General features: G+C 43.5%; 1 protein-coding gene across 1 annotated transcript in view; it reads right to left on the bottom strand.

The window, feature by feature from the left end:
- The window catches only part of DPH1 (diphthamide biosynthesis 1), a 410,699-nt gene that overhangs the window by 355,448 nt on the left and 37,862 nt on the right, over positions 1-17,389 (bottom strand). The window contains exons 2-3 of the mRNA XM_075335338.1: positions 10,709-10,861; positions 7,341-7,404 (exon numbers count right to left, since the gene is read on the bottom strand). Of these exons, the coding sequence (XP_075191453.1) occupies positions 7,341-7,404; positions 10,709-10,861 (217 nt within the window). The remainder of the gene's footprint in view (positions 1-7,340; positions 7,405-10,708; positions 10,862-17,389) is intronic.

Below are 17,389 nucleotides of genomic sequence, written 5' to 3'. Positions count from 1 at the left end.
ACACATTACTCACCGTTCCCCTGCAGCATCGCTCCTCCTCCCGTCTGTCCGGTCAGCTGACTTGCGTGACTAGCAGCACGCACAGCGATGACGTCATCGCTGTGCGCACGTGTCCACACGCAGCCGCCGACACAGACTACCGGAGGACATCGCGATGATGCAGGGGAACGGCTGCATTCAGCGGCGCTGCCGCTGACACAGACGGTAAGAGGAGCGGTGCTGCAGGGAGTGAGGTGAGTATGAACGTTTATTTTTTTTTATGTGCCACAGGATGCGGCCATATACCAGGATGAGGGCATATAGCAGGATAGGGGTATATTATGAGCAGCATGGGGAGTATATGAGCAGGATGGGGAGTATATGAGCAAGATGGGGAGTATATGAGCAGGATGAGGGTATATAGCAGGCTGGGGAGTATATGAGCAGGCTGGGGAGTATATGAGCAGGATGGGGAGTATATGAGCAGGATGGGGAGTATATGAGCAGGATGGGGAGTATATGAGCAGGATGGGGAGTATATGAGCAGGATGAGGGTATATAGCAGGCTGGGGAGTATATGAGCAGAATGAGGGTATATACAGTTAGGTCCAGAAATATTTGGACAGTGACACAATTTTCGCGAGTTGGGCTCTGCATGCCACCACATTGGATTTGAAATGAAACCTCTACAACAGAATTCAAGTGCAGATTGTAACGTTTAATTTGAAGGTTTGAACAAAAATATCTGATAGAAATTGTAGGAATTGTACACATTTCTTTACAAACACTCCACATTTTAGGAGGTCAAAAGTAATTGGACAAATAAACCAAACCCCAAAAAAAAAATTTTTATTTTCAATATTTTGTTGCGAATCCTTTGGAGGCAATCACTGCCTTAAGTCTGGAACCCATGGACATCACCAAACGCTGGGTTTCCTCCTTCTTAATGCTTTGCCAGGCCTTTACAGCCGCAGCCTTCAGGTCTTGCTTGTTTGTGGGTCTTTCCGTCTTAAGTCTGGATTTGAGCAAGTGAAATGCATGCTCAATTGGGTTAAGATCTGGTGATTGACTTGGCCATTGCAGAATGTTCCACTTTTTTGCACTCATGAACTCCTGGGTAGCTTTGGCTGTATGCTTGGGGTCATTGTCCATCTGTACTATGAAGCGCCGTCCGATCAACTTTGCGGCATTTGGCTGAATCTGGGCTGAAAGTATATCCCGGTACACTTCAGAATTCATCCGGCTACTCTTGTCTGCTGTTATGTCATCAATAAACACAAGTGACCCAGTGCCATTGAAAGCCATGCATGCCCATGCCGTCACGTTGCCTCCACCATGTTTTACAGAGGATGTGGTGTGCCTTGGATCATGTGCCGTTCCCTTTCTTCTCCAAACTTTTTTCTTCCCATCATTCTGGTACAGGTTGATCTTTGTCTCATCTGTCCATAGAATACTTTTCCAGAACTGAGCTGGCTTCATGAGGTGTTTTTCAGCAAATTTAACTCTGGCCTGTCTATTTTTGGAATTGATGAATGGTTTGCATCTAGATGTGAACCCTTTGTATTTACTTTCATGGAGTCTTCTCTTTACTGTTTTTACTGACTTAGAGACAGATACACCTACTTCACTGAGAGTGTTCTGGACTTCAGTTGATGTTGTGAACGGGTTCTTCTTCACCAAAGAAAGTATGCGGCGATCATCCACCACTGTTGTCATCCGTGGACGCCCAGGCCTTTTTGAGTTCCCAAGCTCACCAGTCAATTCCTTTTTTTCTCAGAATGTACCCGACTGTTGATTTTGCTACTCCAAGCATGTCTGCTATCTCTCTGATGGATTTTTTCTTTTTTTTCAGCCTCAGGATGTTCTGCTTCACCTCAATTGAGAGTTCCTTAGACCGCATGTTGTCTGGTCACAGCAACAGCTTCCAAATGCAAAACCACACACCTGTAATCAACCCCAGACCTTTTAACTACTTCATTGATTACAGGTTAACGAGGGAGACGCCTTCAGAGTTAATTGCAGCCCTTAGAGTCCCTTGTCCAATTACTTTTGGTCCCTTGAAAAAGAGGAGGCTATGCATTACAGAGCTATGATTCCTAAACCCTTTCTCCGATTTGGATGTGAAAACTCTCATATTGCAGCTGGGAGTGTGCACTTTCAGCCCATATTTTATATATATATATATATATATATATAATTGTATTTCTGAACATGTTTTTCTAAACAGCTAAAATAACAAAACTTGTGTCACTGTCCAAATATTTCTGGACCTAACTGTAGCAGGCTGGGGAGTATATGAGCCGCATGGGGAGTATATGAGCAGCATGGGGAGTATATGAGCAGGCTGGGGAGTATATGAGCAGCATGGGGAGTATATGAGCAGCATGGGGAGTATATGAGCAGCATGGGGAGTATATGAGCAGCATGGGGAGTATATGAGCAGCATGGGGAGTATATGAGCAGCATGGGGAGTATATGAGCAGCATGGGGAGTATATGAGCAGCATGGGGAGTATATGAGCAGCATGGGGAGTATATGAGCAGCATGGGGAGTATATGAGCAGCATGGGGAGTATATGAGCAGCATGGGGAGTATATGAGCAGCATGGGGAGTATATGAGCAGGATGGGGAGTATATGAGCAGCATGGGGAGTATATGAGCAGCATGGGGAGTATATGAGCAGCATGGGGAGTATATGAGCAGCATGGGGAGTATATGAGCAGCATGGGGAGTATATGAGCAGGCTGGGGAGTATATGAGCAGGCTGGGGAGTATATGAGCAGGCTGGGGAGTATATGAGCAGGACATTACCCCATAACAGTGTCAGCAGCAGATCCTCGCCCCATAAGTGTGTCATGACCACATTCTTTGCTTAAAATTTTATTTTCCTATTTTCCTCCTCTAATTCCAGGGTGTGTCTTATGGTCAGGTGCGTCTTATAGTCCGAAAAATACGGTATTTGTAAGGCTTTGGCTGGACAAAATAGCAGCCAAACAGAGGTGCTTCACATATAATGGTATATATAAATATGATAAACTATCAATATGGCACAAGAGTATATACATATGCAGTATAAGAAGGCTAGAAACCAAAAAGTGAGAACAAGCTGTACAGATATGGTATACAGCCACAAATAATATCTGCAAAAAATAATAGTTTGTATCACATATAATAAAGGTTTAAAAAAACAAATGGGACACCCAAAATGGATTGCAAACAAATGTGTGCCGAAATAATGAAGTGCCAGACAATATCAATGTATAAAAAAAAAGGATATTTAGTGTGGGCATATCATATATGCAATAGATGGCAGCACAACGTGAGAATGCAGTTAACCATCAATTGTTCGGTCACTAAGGGTTAGAAAATGAACTAAAGATCAAAATAATAAAAAAATACATTTTACCCATGTCAGTCTGCTCCTGCTGGAAAGGCGAAAAGCCCCCGCCAACATATTAGGGCAACCCTTCATCAGGGAGTAAGGGGTAGACCTGTCCTCATACTATCCTGCTATAGGCCAGCACAGTCTCACCATAAACTCCATTACAATACTTTATAGAACAGAAATATAGTAATGTGGACATAAATGAGAAAGAACTCAGTGGTTACATCTGAGACTACGCACTAGGAGAGTAGAGAGAGGTTGGATTAGGGATGGACCCTCTTTAGGATGTGTATTGTATGGCCACAGACCAAACATGACACGGCGGTTTGCTAGGCTATACTGGAGTACTGTGCTGGCTATACTGGAGTACTGTGCCGGCTATACTGGAGTACTGTGCCGGCTATACTGGAGTACTGTGCCGGCTATACTGGAGTACTGTGCCGGCTGTACTGGAGTACTGTGCCGACTGTACTGGAGTACTGTGCCGACTGTACTGGATGCACTGTGCCGGCTATACTGGAGTACTGTGCCGGCTATACTGGAGTACTGTGCTGGCTATACTGGAGTACTGTGCTGGCTATACTGGAGTACTGTGCCGACTATACTGGATGCACTGTGCCGACTATACTGGATGCACTGTGCTGGCTATACTGAAGTACTGTGCTGGCTATACTGGAGTACTGTGCTGGCTATACTGAAGTACTGTGCTGGCTATACTGGAGTACTGTGCCGGCTATACTTGAGTACTGTGCCGGCTATACTCGAGTACTGTGCCGGCTATACTCGAGTACTGTGCCGGCTATACTCGAGTACTGTGCCGGCTATACGGGAGTACTGTGCCGGCTATACGGGAGTACTGTGCCGGCTATACGGGAGTACTGTGCCGGCTATACTGGAGTACTGTGCTGGCTATACTGGAGTACTGTGCTGGCTATGCTGGAGTACTGTGCCGGCTATACTGGAGTACTGTGCCGGCTATACTGGAGTACTGTGCCGGCTATTCTGAAGTACTGTGCTGGCTATACTGGAGTACTGTGCTGGCTATACTGGAGTACTGTGCCGGCTATACTGGAGTACTGTGCCGGCTATACTGGAGTACTGTGCCGGCTATACTGGAGTACTGTTCCGGCTATACTGGAGTACTGTGCCGGCTATACTGGAGTACTGTGCCGGCTATACTGGAGTACTGTGCCGGCTATACTGGAGTACTGTGCCGGCTATACTGGAGTACTGTGCCGGCTATACTGGAGTACTGTGTCGGCTATACTGGAGTACTGTGCCGGATATACTGGAGTACTGTGCCGGCTATACTGGAGTACTGTGCCGGCTATACTGGAGTACTGTGCCGGCTATACTGGAGTACTGTGCTGGCTATACTGGAGTACTGTGCTGGCTATACTGGAGTACTGTGCTGGCTATACTGGAGTACTGTCCCCCAAAATGGGGAAACCCCTCTCCTCCATCAGCAAATACATGAAATCTGTTTTAGTGTATTGTCTGATCACATACAGTAGTCTGATTGAAAATGGAGAGAAGTGGGTAAAATCCGCGCTCCTAGTAGTGAGCAGGAATCAAAAAATGTAGACAAGCGGTTTACTGGTCAACACGTTTCAGTCACACATGTGGTTTTTGTACTGATGAAGTCTGTGGACTTTTAAACGCTCTTCATATCGTGGATCTGGAGCCTCATTATATAAGTTTATACAGGGGGCTGTGACTTCACAATCACGAGAGCTGAGCATTTCAGCCATTTGTTTACCGGCCTCTCCTCGCATAAGACCCTACTGCGCTCCTTTTAAGTGTAAATTCTGACAAAAATCAGTAGATTCAGATTTAAGCCAGAGTCACTCCACATTACCCATACAGGTAAGGGGGAAATCTGAGGTTGAGATCACCTACTATGACAAAATGGCACTTCAGCATCAGCTCACCAGTTCGGGGAAATCCTCCGTGTGTGGGTGCGGCGCTCGGAGAAGCCAGGGCGGGTGATGTGCAGCACAAAGCCAGTTAAGCCAATGCATAAAAAGTCCAGGACCGATGAATCATGGGAACGCAGGAGGAAACTAAAAAAACATTATATTAATTTCCAAAACTTAAAAAGTCGAACAGTAAAATCAATCCATAGGCATGGAGTCTGGTCTGCGCGTTTCAGGCAGCACACCGCCCTTCATCATGACGTGCTGTACACCGGACTCCGAGTCTATGGAGTGATTTTACCATTCGACTTTTTAAGTCTTGGAAATAAGTGTGCTGTTTTATTGAATCTCCACCGGCATTCCCATGATTCATCGGTGCTGGACTATTTGTACATAGGGTTAACTGAGATCACTTACTGTCCGCTTTTGGGCCACAGCTGAAGCCTGTACTAGCTATGAGACAATGACAATTAGGAACCCTTTCATGGCGCACCTAGTAGTTGGCTGCAGTTAGTAGCATTTGGAAGATTTCCTCAAACTCCATGGTTGCTTAACAACAAGTTGTCATGGACAGCTCAGGGTTCAGTTGAGCTTATTAAAAAACTGCAGGGTATTATATCAATGGCATTTTAAGGAATCTGTCAAAAAAGATCAAACTACTACTCCTCCTCCAACTGGATATATGGGCATATAGGTGTTCAAAAGCTAAATCCATGGACACCTTTATATCTTCTATCTGCTGCTGCATTTTCAAGAAATGTGATTCATATGCAAATGTTGCATTAAAGGGAACCCGTCACTATATTTGGCGACTATGTAGCTGCGGCTACCACCACTGAGCCCTCAAACAGCATTCTAGAATACTGTATATAAGAGCTCAGGCTGCGATGTATAATGTAAAAAACACTTTTATAATACTCACCTAGTGGGGTGGTCCGGTCCAATGGGTGGCGCTGCTCTCCAGTCTGGCGCCTCCTCTCTGTGGCAATTGCCAGCCTCCTTCTTCTGGAGCCCATGTGCATGACACATCCTACATCATCCACATAGGCCAGTAATGAGGTCCTGTGCAGGCGCACTTTAACCTGCCCTGCTCAAGGTAGATCAAAGTATTGTAATGTGTATGCGCGGGCAGTCTACCCTTTTCTGAGCAGGGCAGATTGTTCAAAGTGTGCCTGTACAGGACCGCAATTTCTGCTTGTGTGGATGACGTAGACACGTCATCCACACTGGCCTGAAAAAGGAGGAAGGAGATCGCAGCAGAGAAGAGGCGCCAGACCGGAGAGCAGCGACACCCATCGGACCGGACCACCTCCTAGGTATTATAAAAGTATTTTTTACGTTATACACCACGGCCTGGGCTCTTATATAGAGTATTCTGGAATACTGTATATAAGAGCTCAGTGGTGGTGGCTGCAGCTTATAGTTGCCAAATCTGGTGACAGGTTCCCTTCAAGTGCTCTGGGCATGAAAGAGCACTCCTTAGCATCTGCCTCCCACCGATCACCACCCTCTTTCACTTGATAGCTCAATGTCTGATTTCCTTGCCTGGTTCCTGACCTCTCACAGTCAGTGACCTAGTAGTCAAGCTAAAGAGTCTGGTGCTGGGCGGAAACATAACCTCAGGAAGCAGAGAATCGGGAAGGGCTACGTCAGGTCCAGAGCACTTAACGCCTCATTGGCATATGCATTAAAACTCTGATTTATAGCAAATACAGCAACAGTCAGAAGATATAATGGTGTCGATTGATTTAGCTTTCAAAGACCTTCATGACTATAAATGTGGTTTTGAGGGTTGATCTCACTAACAGATTCCCTTTTATGTGACAATATGTGGGCTATGGAAACCAATTTTTACTGTTTTGCCTGGAATTACATTTTCAGTACAAAATACAGAGAGAGAGATAATTGTTTTCTACTTTGATGCTAATTGCACCATATGCAGGGCAAAAAAAACAAATAAATTATGGCAAACGGAGGACAGATCCAAACTATTTGTTGTGTCAGAAAACAATTTTACAAGAACAAACCAGTAGATGATAATTGGGGATTCTGCTCCTCACCTCTCTATGATATCTGCAATAGTGCAGGCAAACATCAGCAGCCCTTCCGGCATCTGCAAAGCAACTGAAAATGAAAATATGAATCAAAAAGGGAGAAAAAGCCAAAATGATGTTCCCCTCCGACATACGGCAGCACCCTCTCATGCACGCACATATAACAGGGGTCTGAAGAGCCATTACATAAAACATCATGGAAATAATAGCGAGTCAGGCTAAATAACAGGATTAGCCGCCAGTAGGAAGCATGCAAATGTGACATTTGGAGATCTTGAACACATACAAGAGACAGACACTTGAGAAAACATATAGTCCGCCTGGGAGATGTAATGTTCAAGAGGAAGAAAAATAAAGGATGAGAAACATCTAAGCAAAAGGGAAGAGATAAGCTTTAGAATTACAAATGGCTAAAAAAAACCCCGACAGAACAGCGAGACAGACGGCTACGGAGCGCAGATAGGTTATTGTATAGGCAAATATAACATTACATCGAAGACCAGCAGAGAGGAGAGGCAGGAGAGGAAATGATTAGAGAGGAAGAGGATGAGGACACAGGACCGAAGACCTAATGGGATCATCACAGACTGATGACATCAGAATACACGGCATGGCGGGGGAGCATTGTCCCATCGGGATGATTCAGTCATTATCCAGGGACCCAACACCTGAACCATCACAAATACGGCACAATGTGTCCCCGCTGTTCTCCACATTATCACCCGGCTTCTATTGTACCACCAAAATAAAATATCAGCTTTAGGTCGGTGAACCTTTGACTAAAGACCCCGCTCCGTCAGAGAGTAACGCGGTCCGAAAATTAATATCAATAGAGAAATGTGTGATATATGACGTTCCCCTACTCCTTATTAGAGAGCACATTGCTTCAAGGAGACGGATACTCTTTATTCTCTCATGTTTGCCAACGTCTCAAGAACAAACCTGAACTCGCACAACTTAAGGGCATGAACCCACGATCAGTGTTTACAGCGTTTTGGATCTAGTGTGTTTTTGCTACGTCCAAAACGCTGCGTTGTTCAGTATAACCACAGAGGATGGGATTTCTAGGAATCCCATACCCATTGTGCATGTATGGCCCACAGCGAAAATTGACCTGCGGTGCAGCTTCCCGAGCAGCAGCATGTCAATTTTTTGCTGCGGAGTCGCAAGCGTCCTCCATATGGAGAACAGAAGAGAGACCGCAGGGTCCCAAACCCTGATCATGGCAGCTGCGGTGTCCTGCATTCTCCTGCGGAGGAGACTTGTGGCCCCGTAGGTCAGGACCCGCCGCATCCAGAATTCCATGTTGGGGGAAAAGGGGAAAATGCAGCACAAAACGGAATTTATTTTTTATTTTTACAGATAATTTTATATTTTAATAAAACTGAACTTTTACAGATGATGCAGCTCTAATACATGACTTCTTTTTTGTGATCAGAATAGAGGGGCTATTTTTCTTTTTTGATTGAACTTCCTTTTACATTCAGGGTCGTCAGTATTGCAGTATAAAGTGAAAATAATCATCTCCTTGGCTCCCAAGACAGTGACAACATGGGCTTTCCCTAGGCACCCCATTGTTGTGGGAAGCCTGATGGTGCCATTTAAGTGGATAAACAGCAGCAATCGGAATATGGCTGTGTGTGTGTGCTCATGGTGCGTTTTTGCCACATTTTTTCATGCATTTTTTTTCTTGCAGATTTTAAAAATGCAATTTCATGAGCTACCCCGCCTTATCAAGGGAAATCTCTTTGAGGCAGTCCTACTCTAAAATATTTTATATTTAAAATTGGTTGGTGGCTGACTGGATTTATTCATTTAAGCTGAGCACCTCTTCTAATTTGTGCTGCTGTACTGATTCCGGAACAGAATTGTTTTTCTTCTGGGTCCTTTATGCTCACACTAATAGTGGTGCAAATTTTCCTTTCAACCAAGTGGGCTTATACCTGAGAAAGCCTCAGTGGACGCAAACGTGTTTTGAATAGTCTCATCAAAGGAGAGAAAACAAATGCCTACAGAGATGTGCTGTGGGTTATGTCCAGGTTGAATGAAGGGAAAAATTACATATTTATTACCGGGGTGGGGGGTGGGGCATAATTAAGGGGGCGGGGCATAATTAAGGGGGCAGAGAAGAAAAAGAACCTGCACTAGAATCAAAAGAGCAGTGGAAATAGTAGAAGGTACTCAATTGAAATGAGAAAAAAAATACACAGCCTAATAAGTGACATCACTAAAATCAGTGTCTCAGCCGCAAAATCATGCCGCCCTCAGGTTACATAGTGGAAATCTGTTGAAAAATTCCCTTTAAAGAGAACATGTCACCAGATTTGGTGACTTTAAGCTGCAGCCACCAGCAGTGAGCTCTTATATACAGCATTCCAGAATACTGTATGCAAAAGCCCAGGTCGTGCTGTATAATGTAAAAAATACTTTTATAATACTCAACTAGGGGGGTGGTCCGGTCCGATGGGTGTTGCTGCTCTCTGGTCTGGTGCCTAATCTCTGCTGCAATCTCCGTCCTCCTGCTACCCAGCCCAGTGTGGATGACGCGTCTACGTTATCTACACAGGCAGACATTGTGCTCCTACGCAGGCGCACTTTGATCTGCCCTCCTGAGGGCAGATCAAAGTAATATAATGTAAAGTACTGTAATGTAATGTAATGTACTGTAATGCGCAAACAAAGTTTAATGACCACCCACACATGCGCACTACAATATGTTGATCTGTGTGCAAGACGTAGGACGCATCATGCACACAGGCCTCAGAAGAAGGAGGGCGGCGATCACAGCAGAGAGGAGGCGCCGGACCAGAGAGCAGCAACACCCGTTGGACCGGACCGCCCCTTAGGTGAGTATTATAAAAGTGTTTTTTACATTCTACATAGCAGCCTGGGCTCTTATATACAGAATTCCAGAATACTGTATATAAGAGCTCAGTGGAGGTGGCTGCAGCTTATTGTCGCCAAATCTGGTGACAGGTTCCATTTAACAGTGATATCGACCGATTACACCAACAGTCTAATGTGTATGGGGGTCGCCCTTACAAATGATAATGGAGAAGACAAGGATCTGACGTCCAATCACAAGATGCTCCCAGAGAGGTCAGGCTGCGGCTCGCTTATAGATGGCATAGGAGCGCTTCTGTGTATGGGAGAGTTGGGCGGGATAGCTGCCGACCAAATGATTGACCCTAATCTAAATTGTGGAAGTCCACTAAGTCAGAGGGTAAATCTCCCCCAAACAATTTTATCTCAATGATCTTTTACTCCCGTTAATCTAATAGATTACTTTCTTATACATGTGTGATCAATCTAAAAACTCTACTTTTTGGTCTTGTACAATCACATCCACCACCATAAGGTTCTGGAGTAAGCACCTCTTTTGGCTGCAGTTTGTCGAATTCTCCATATAGTCTTGGGAATTTCAAAGTTGTAGTTTTGAGGCAGCACGGAGATGGCTTCCAGGAGTGAGGCATTCTCACAGATCTCAGCTGGGATTTGGTTAGCAACCCGAACAATCGGCAGGCGACCTGAAATGAAATGACAGCTGTATTTCCACAACATACTCATTTTTACAAGTGTTTCACATGGATTTGTAGACAACAAATACTGAAAAGGGGCAACAACAAATATCTGTAATGCACATTTCTCACAAGGGACTCCGGTAAGGCTGGTTTCACACTACGTCTTTTTAACATCCGTTGAAAACGTTTTTTTAGCGGAAATACGGATCCTGCTTTTACAGCAAATAACGTATGCAAACGCATATGTTATTTTGCAGGATCCTGCACTGGATGTTTAGGGGCGGGCATTGGAGTCATGTGATCGGGAGTGAGGGGAACTAGAGTGGGAGCCGGCTTCTGACAGCTGCAGACACTGGTAACCAAGGTAAACATCGGGCTTCGATACCCGATATTTATCTTGGTTACGAGTGTCTGCAGCTGCTAGGAGCAGGGCTGCCTGCACAGGTAACCAACGTAAACATCGGGTAACTAAGAGAAGTGGTTACGCGATATTTACCTTGGTTACGAGTGTCCGCAGCTCTCAGGTGGGAGAGAGAGACAGGAGAGGAAGGGGGAAAGACAGAGATAGAGAGAGAGAGGGTGAGGGAGGGAGGAGGAGAGAGACAGATCACGCGAGACTGGTTCTGGGCATGCTCAGTACTTTCTGGGCATGCTCACTACAAAAGCAGGATCCTGTCTATCAGCACGCCAGCGTTCACCTGCGTTCGCGTGCGTTATAGTGCGGATCCGGTGACTTGCAGTATTTTGACGCAGCTCAAAAACGCTACAAGTAGCGTTTTTGAAACATGTTAAAAAACTGCAAGTCACCGGATCCGCACTATAACGCACGCAAACGCAGGTGAACGGATGTTAACGCGAGTCCATTGCAAATGCATTGAAATGAAAACGCATTTGCACTGGATCCGTACTTCCGCTAAAATAACGTTTTCAACGGATGTTAAAAAGACGTAGTGTGAAACCAGCCTAAGAACGCTTACAACTGGAAAGGGATCATTTACTATACTATAAAACATTAGTCCAAGTGAAGGCTACCATAAGAAAAAAAAATCTTAAGAAAAAGATAAGTAGAGAATTAAGGTTTATGTTTCTCAATCTGAGGAATGCTAAAAGTAAGGATAAAGATCCCGAATTAGTCCCGGGTCTCTTACTGAGCTCCTTGCTGTAGCTTTGATAATATCACAGTTTTATCTGCCAGCCTTCTCTATGATAACCCCCCCTCCCCATTATTTGACAGCTTTTTCCTTACACTGTGCATAGGCAGAAGGTGCAGGACTATATAACAGGAGCTCATCTTTGACAGTACTAGGAGAGCTGCAGAAGATAAGCAGAATGTTATCAAAACTATAGCAAGAAACTCAAAAAGTAATTCACTACTGGGATCAGGGAGGATGGGGGCCCCCTGAGGAAAAGTATATTGAAACGTACATCGGGGTAGAGGGACGACTCAGCACTACACACTAGGTAATTATTGTTTACTGGCACAGGAACACCTTATTTTATCGGTCATTAAACCCTATCTGAATGCATTACTGTCCGCTTATAGCAACCACTATTGCACTTTATACTTGAAGCACTTTATACCACTGGTCACTGATTTGCACTTAGCAACATTAATACCTCACGGAACCTGCTAATTAATATACACCAACTAGATTTACACCAGTTTTACTATGTTGCAATTTACCCCTTTTTCTCTACACCTATACTAACTTATCATTTAGAAATTTATATCATACGTCACTTTTTACTCAAATACATTTTGCATTTAGATGGATTTATTTTTATACTACTAATGCATTTTACTCTTGTCTGTGAATGTTTTATTTTTAAGGTTTACATAAACCAGATACATTCACTGATACTTGAATTTTCCAGACAATAATATATTCATTTTGTGTTGAATATTTAAGCTTTGTTCACTCCTGTGCCTATTATCCTAATATTTATGACATATCATCCCTCTTGTTGAAGCACCATTATTTATTATACTTGTCATTGTTTTACATTTATATTTTTAATATCTACTAAATAAATAATCTATTTTACTACGCTGAAATCACAGTTTTTTTGGTGGAGTACCTTCTGCTCCACAAGTGTTGCTTTAATTCGGTTGTGCAGTGAATTAATTATTGTTGTTAATTAGCATTCTAACATGCTGTATATAAGAGCCCAAGGCTTGCACTCATAATATATATTAGTGCTCACTTCAGTTATCCTATGTAGTATATAAGAGCCCAGGCCGTTGTGTAGAACGTAAAAATCACTTTAGAATATTTACCTAAACGATTGCTGCGGTGGAGTTGGGTCATATGGGTGTCTCCATTCTCCGCTGCTGGCGCCTCCTCTTTCGGCCAACTTTGTCCTCCTTCTTCTGAAGCCTGTGTGCATGATGCATCTACATCATACACACTCGCCGGTCCCGCTCATACGCACAACAATACTTTGATCTGCCCTGCTCAGGATCTGAATGCCAGCGAGTGTGTATGACGTCGAACGCGTCATGCACCGTGGCTTCAGAAGGCAGAGGACAAAAATGTCCAAAAGAGGAGGCGCCGGCACCGGAGGACGAAGACGCCCATATGACCAAACTCCACCGCAGTGACCGTTCAGGTAAGTATTATAAAGTGATTTTACGTTCTACACAGCGGTCTAGGCTCTTATATACAGCATATTAGAATGCTGTATATAAGAGCCCACTGGTGGTGGACGCAGCTTATAGTCGCCAAATCTGGTGACAGGTTCCCTTTAACCTCAGAATACAACTGCTGGGGTACCTAAGACCGTGGGGCCCTGAGAAACTGTGTAGTGTGACTGCCCCTAATACCGGGCCTGGCTAATTAGGGCTTATTTTTGTAGTAGAGCTTATATTTTTCAAGCATACTCCAAAAATCTTATAAACTCAAGCTAGGGCTTATTTTTGGGGTAGGTCTCATTTTTGGGGAAACACGTTATTACCTATTTGACAAAAATTTCACAAGATGTTTAGGCACTATTTGGACCAAACGTAACACCATAGTAATACCATAAGGACTATCAAAACACGCCGACTATAGCATCCCGGTTGGCCGTGATTATCACTTCATTAGCACATAGTTATCTACTTTTCTTTATAGAATAGTGTGTGAATTCATACCCTTGGGGAAATTGCACTTAAACGGTCCGGTCCCGCTTGTTACTTAGCTGTCCCTTATGGTACTCAGCTTCAGCTCACATTAGTATCATTAGTGCAGAGCGGTGATCACATCTGTTAGTGACATTGCTATATCGTTTTGGTGATTTGACAATAAATTTAATATACATATTATTTATGCTCCGTGCTCATTAAATTCTGCCTTATTTTCATCTGTAAAGAGATCAAGAAAAATTGTTTCCACCAGGACAGATCTTTGTTGCTGGTACTGCTCTGCTTTGCCAGGCACCGCAGCAGCACCAATCTGTTGGGAACATTTCTGGAACGCTGGTGACATCCCTGCTGAGACGTTACAGAGTCTACAGCTCACAGAGAACGCCAGTTAGAAATAACGTAGCAGCTAAAGAACAGAGAAGAAGCAAACCTTATTAGTTGATGCTATTCTGCGGGCACAGTGGCCTCTAAGAAGCATGACATGGAATTTGGTGAATTACTTACGCTTCACATTCCATAAATAATACCGTTGCAGAAATAAAGAGAAGGAAGCTAATTTGGCCATTATAGGAAACGTGTCATGTAAAAACGCTATTAACCTGTGGATATGGGGTTGACCTGTAGTTGAATGGGGTTCTGACGCCATGTGGCGACCACACTGACATTCCTGCTGTCTGGAGGAAATTATCTTTATTCCTCTTGTCAGCCACCGGCTTTCAGTCACAGAGGTGCGGCATCAGTCATACATTGTGAGCAGCCACTGTAACCACTGCCGGCACTGACTGACATCCAGCTCAGCAGTATAGGAGTACAGAGCGAGCTGTCAGTCAGTGTGGGAGTGGTTACAACCGCTGTTCACTATGCACAGAGAGGTGAATGAAACCATGCCTAAAGGACTGAAAGCTGGAGGCTGCCGGGAGGAATAAAGATCATATACTCCCGACATTGGGGCTCTCAGTGCGGTAGCTGCACCACATCAGAATGCTATTAACCTGCAGATTAACCCCATATCTGCTGGTTAATAGTTATTTTTTTACATGACTGCTTTCCTTTATGGCCAAACTGTATGATTTGGAAAAAATCAATATCCATAATACACTTGTGATCTTTTAGACTATGGGGTCGATTTATCAAAGCCTTTACACCCAGAATTCTGGTGTACAGAGCTTTGAAAAGTTGCAAGATTTTGGCGCAACGCAATCTGCACGAAAATGTTGCAGATTTTTATGTGGCACACCATTTTGGCCTAGCTCCAAGATAGAAGAGGGCAATGGAACCAGTGCTCACCAAATTCATGACAAGTGGCGGCGTTCCTTACTTCACTAATCTTATACCAGTCCCCGACTGGAGTACGATTTGTGGTAAGACGCACGCCACTTGTTAGATACTCACGATTCATTAAGAGGTGTGCGCTGGGGTCATTGAATCAGGCGCATCTGACACCGGCACACCCCTTATAAAGACCCCCAGGAAAAATGCCGGTCTTGATGTTTATGGGCTTGTATCTGAAATTATTGTACCCCAAGAAAAGTGTAGTATGCTAAAGGAAAACAAAAGTGCAATATATGATCTTATCTGGGATTGACAATTAGGGATGAGTGTTGGAAAGGCTCACCTTGACCAGTTGTGTGAGTCACAACCTACTGAAAAGGCTCAAGGTATATGGCTGCAACATCTCCACGTGTTAATATTGCACTTTTCTTGTGGTGGAAATAACGAAGCGAGGAAGAAGGAGTATAGATGCTGCGCTGCCTTGGTGAAGAAATCATCCAGGAGAACTTCAATAGTGATTTCTTTACACGTTTCGGAGAGATCCCTCTCCTTCTTCAGGATATATCACATATGTGATTTTCCTGAAGAAGGAGAGGGATCTCTACAAAACGCGTAGAGAAAAAAAAAACACTATTGACTTACTCCTGGATGTTTTCTTCACCACGACACCTATACCCATTCTTCCTCGTTTGGTTATTTCTACCACAAGAAAAGTGCAATATTACCTGTGACAGAAAACCCGAGGACATGGCTGCCTGCTGACATATTATGGTATTCCCGGCAGGGCTGTGGAGTCGGTAAGCCAAACCTTCGACTCCGACTCCTCAAATTCTCTTGCACCGACTCCGACTCCAGCTCCGACTCCGACTCCGGCTCCGACTCCGACTCCTACATATATTGCTTATAGTTAGGTGAAAAATTTATTGTAGTACATGAATATGTGTATGTGAACATCAGACATTTAATAATTTTTATGATACAATAATCAAGATATTTGGATAGAACATAAAATATATTTATTGGAATACAACTTTAGAACACAAAAAAACTGTAATAAATTGTAAATAAGTAATACACTATGTAATATACAGTAGATTACATATATATCTTGTGTGTGTATATACACTGTATATATATATATATATATATATATATATATATATTTATTACATATTTACAATTTATTAGTTTTTTGTGTTCTAAAGTTGTATTCCAATAAATATTTTATGTTCTATCCAAATATCTTGATTATTGTATCATAAAAACAATTAAATGTCTGATGTTCACATTGTACTACAATAAATTTTTCACTTAAATATACGCATTATACTAAATGTTATTATTTAGTAAAATATTCAGCACATTCTGCATTGCACTCCTGTCCCCAATTTATTATATATTTTAGGAGTCGGAGTCGGTGCATTTTATACCGACTCCGACTCCGACTCCACCAAAATGAGCTCCGACTCCGACTCCACGACTCCGACTCCGACTCCACAGCCCTGATTCCCGGTCTTTATAACTCCAAGAGCATCAGCTGCTGGATACAAACCATCCAATTTTAATATCTGTAAAGCAACTGCGTCACTTCAATATTACTGCCACGGCTGGAAACGGCCGCACATTTTTTTTATCAACAATTTACATACAACCGATTAATTTTTTCATTCCCCACTAACTTGTACCGCAACCACATCCATGTGAATAGCAGTTAATGTCACTTGCACCTCCACCCCTCAAAAAAAATTAAAAAAAATCCAACGAACAATCCATTCAGAAAAAAAAACATAATTCCATAATTCACATGGGAGAACAATTAGATGAAAAATGAAATAAGCGGACCAGCTCTGTGTGCAGCCCCCCCCCACACCCCGTACAACAAATGCTTAATAATTATGTTCATCTCGTCTCAGAAGCTGTCAATAACCTGAAATGAGAGCGGCCCAACGCCTGATAATATCACAGACAATATGCAGAGACCCCCAGAGCACAATTGCAACAAACTAATATTGGAGCTGCAAAACAACATTACCTCCAAAAGGAAATCTGCATAATTAATTTCACTATTGTACAAAATGAATTTAAACAAATGAATTTAGTTGGGAGGGGGGACAGACAGCTGTCAGACGGGACTCGCT

The sequence above is a fragment of the Anomaloglossus baeobatrachus genome, chromosome 2 (assembly GCF_048569485.1).
Source record: "Anomaloglossus baeobatrachus isolate aAnoBae1 chromosome 2, aAnoBae1.hap1, whole genome shotgun sequence".
Classification (NCBI taxonomy): Eukaryota; Metazoa; Chordata; class Amphibia; order Anura; family Aromobatidae; genus Anomaloglossus; species Anomaloglossus baeobatrachus.
Note: the sequence above shows the minus strand (reverse complement) of the source record. Positions and strands in the feature narration are given on the sequence as shown.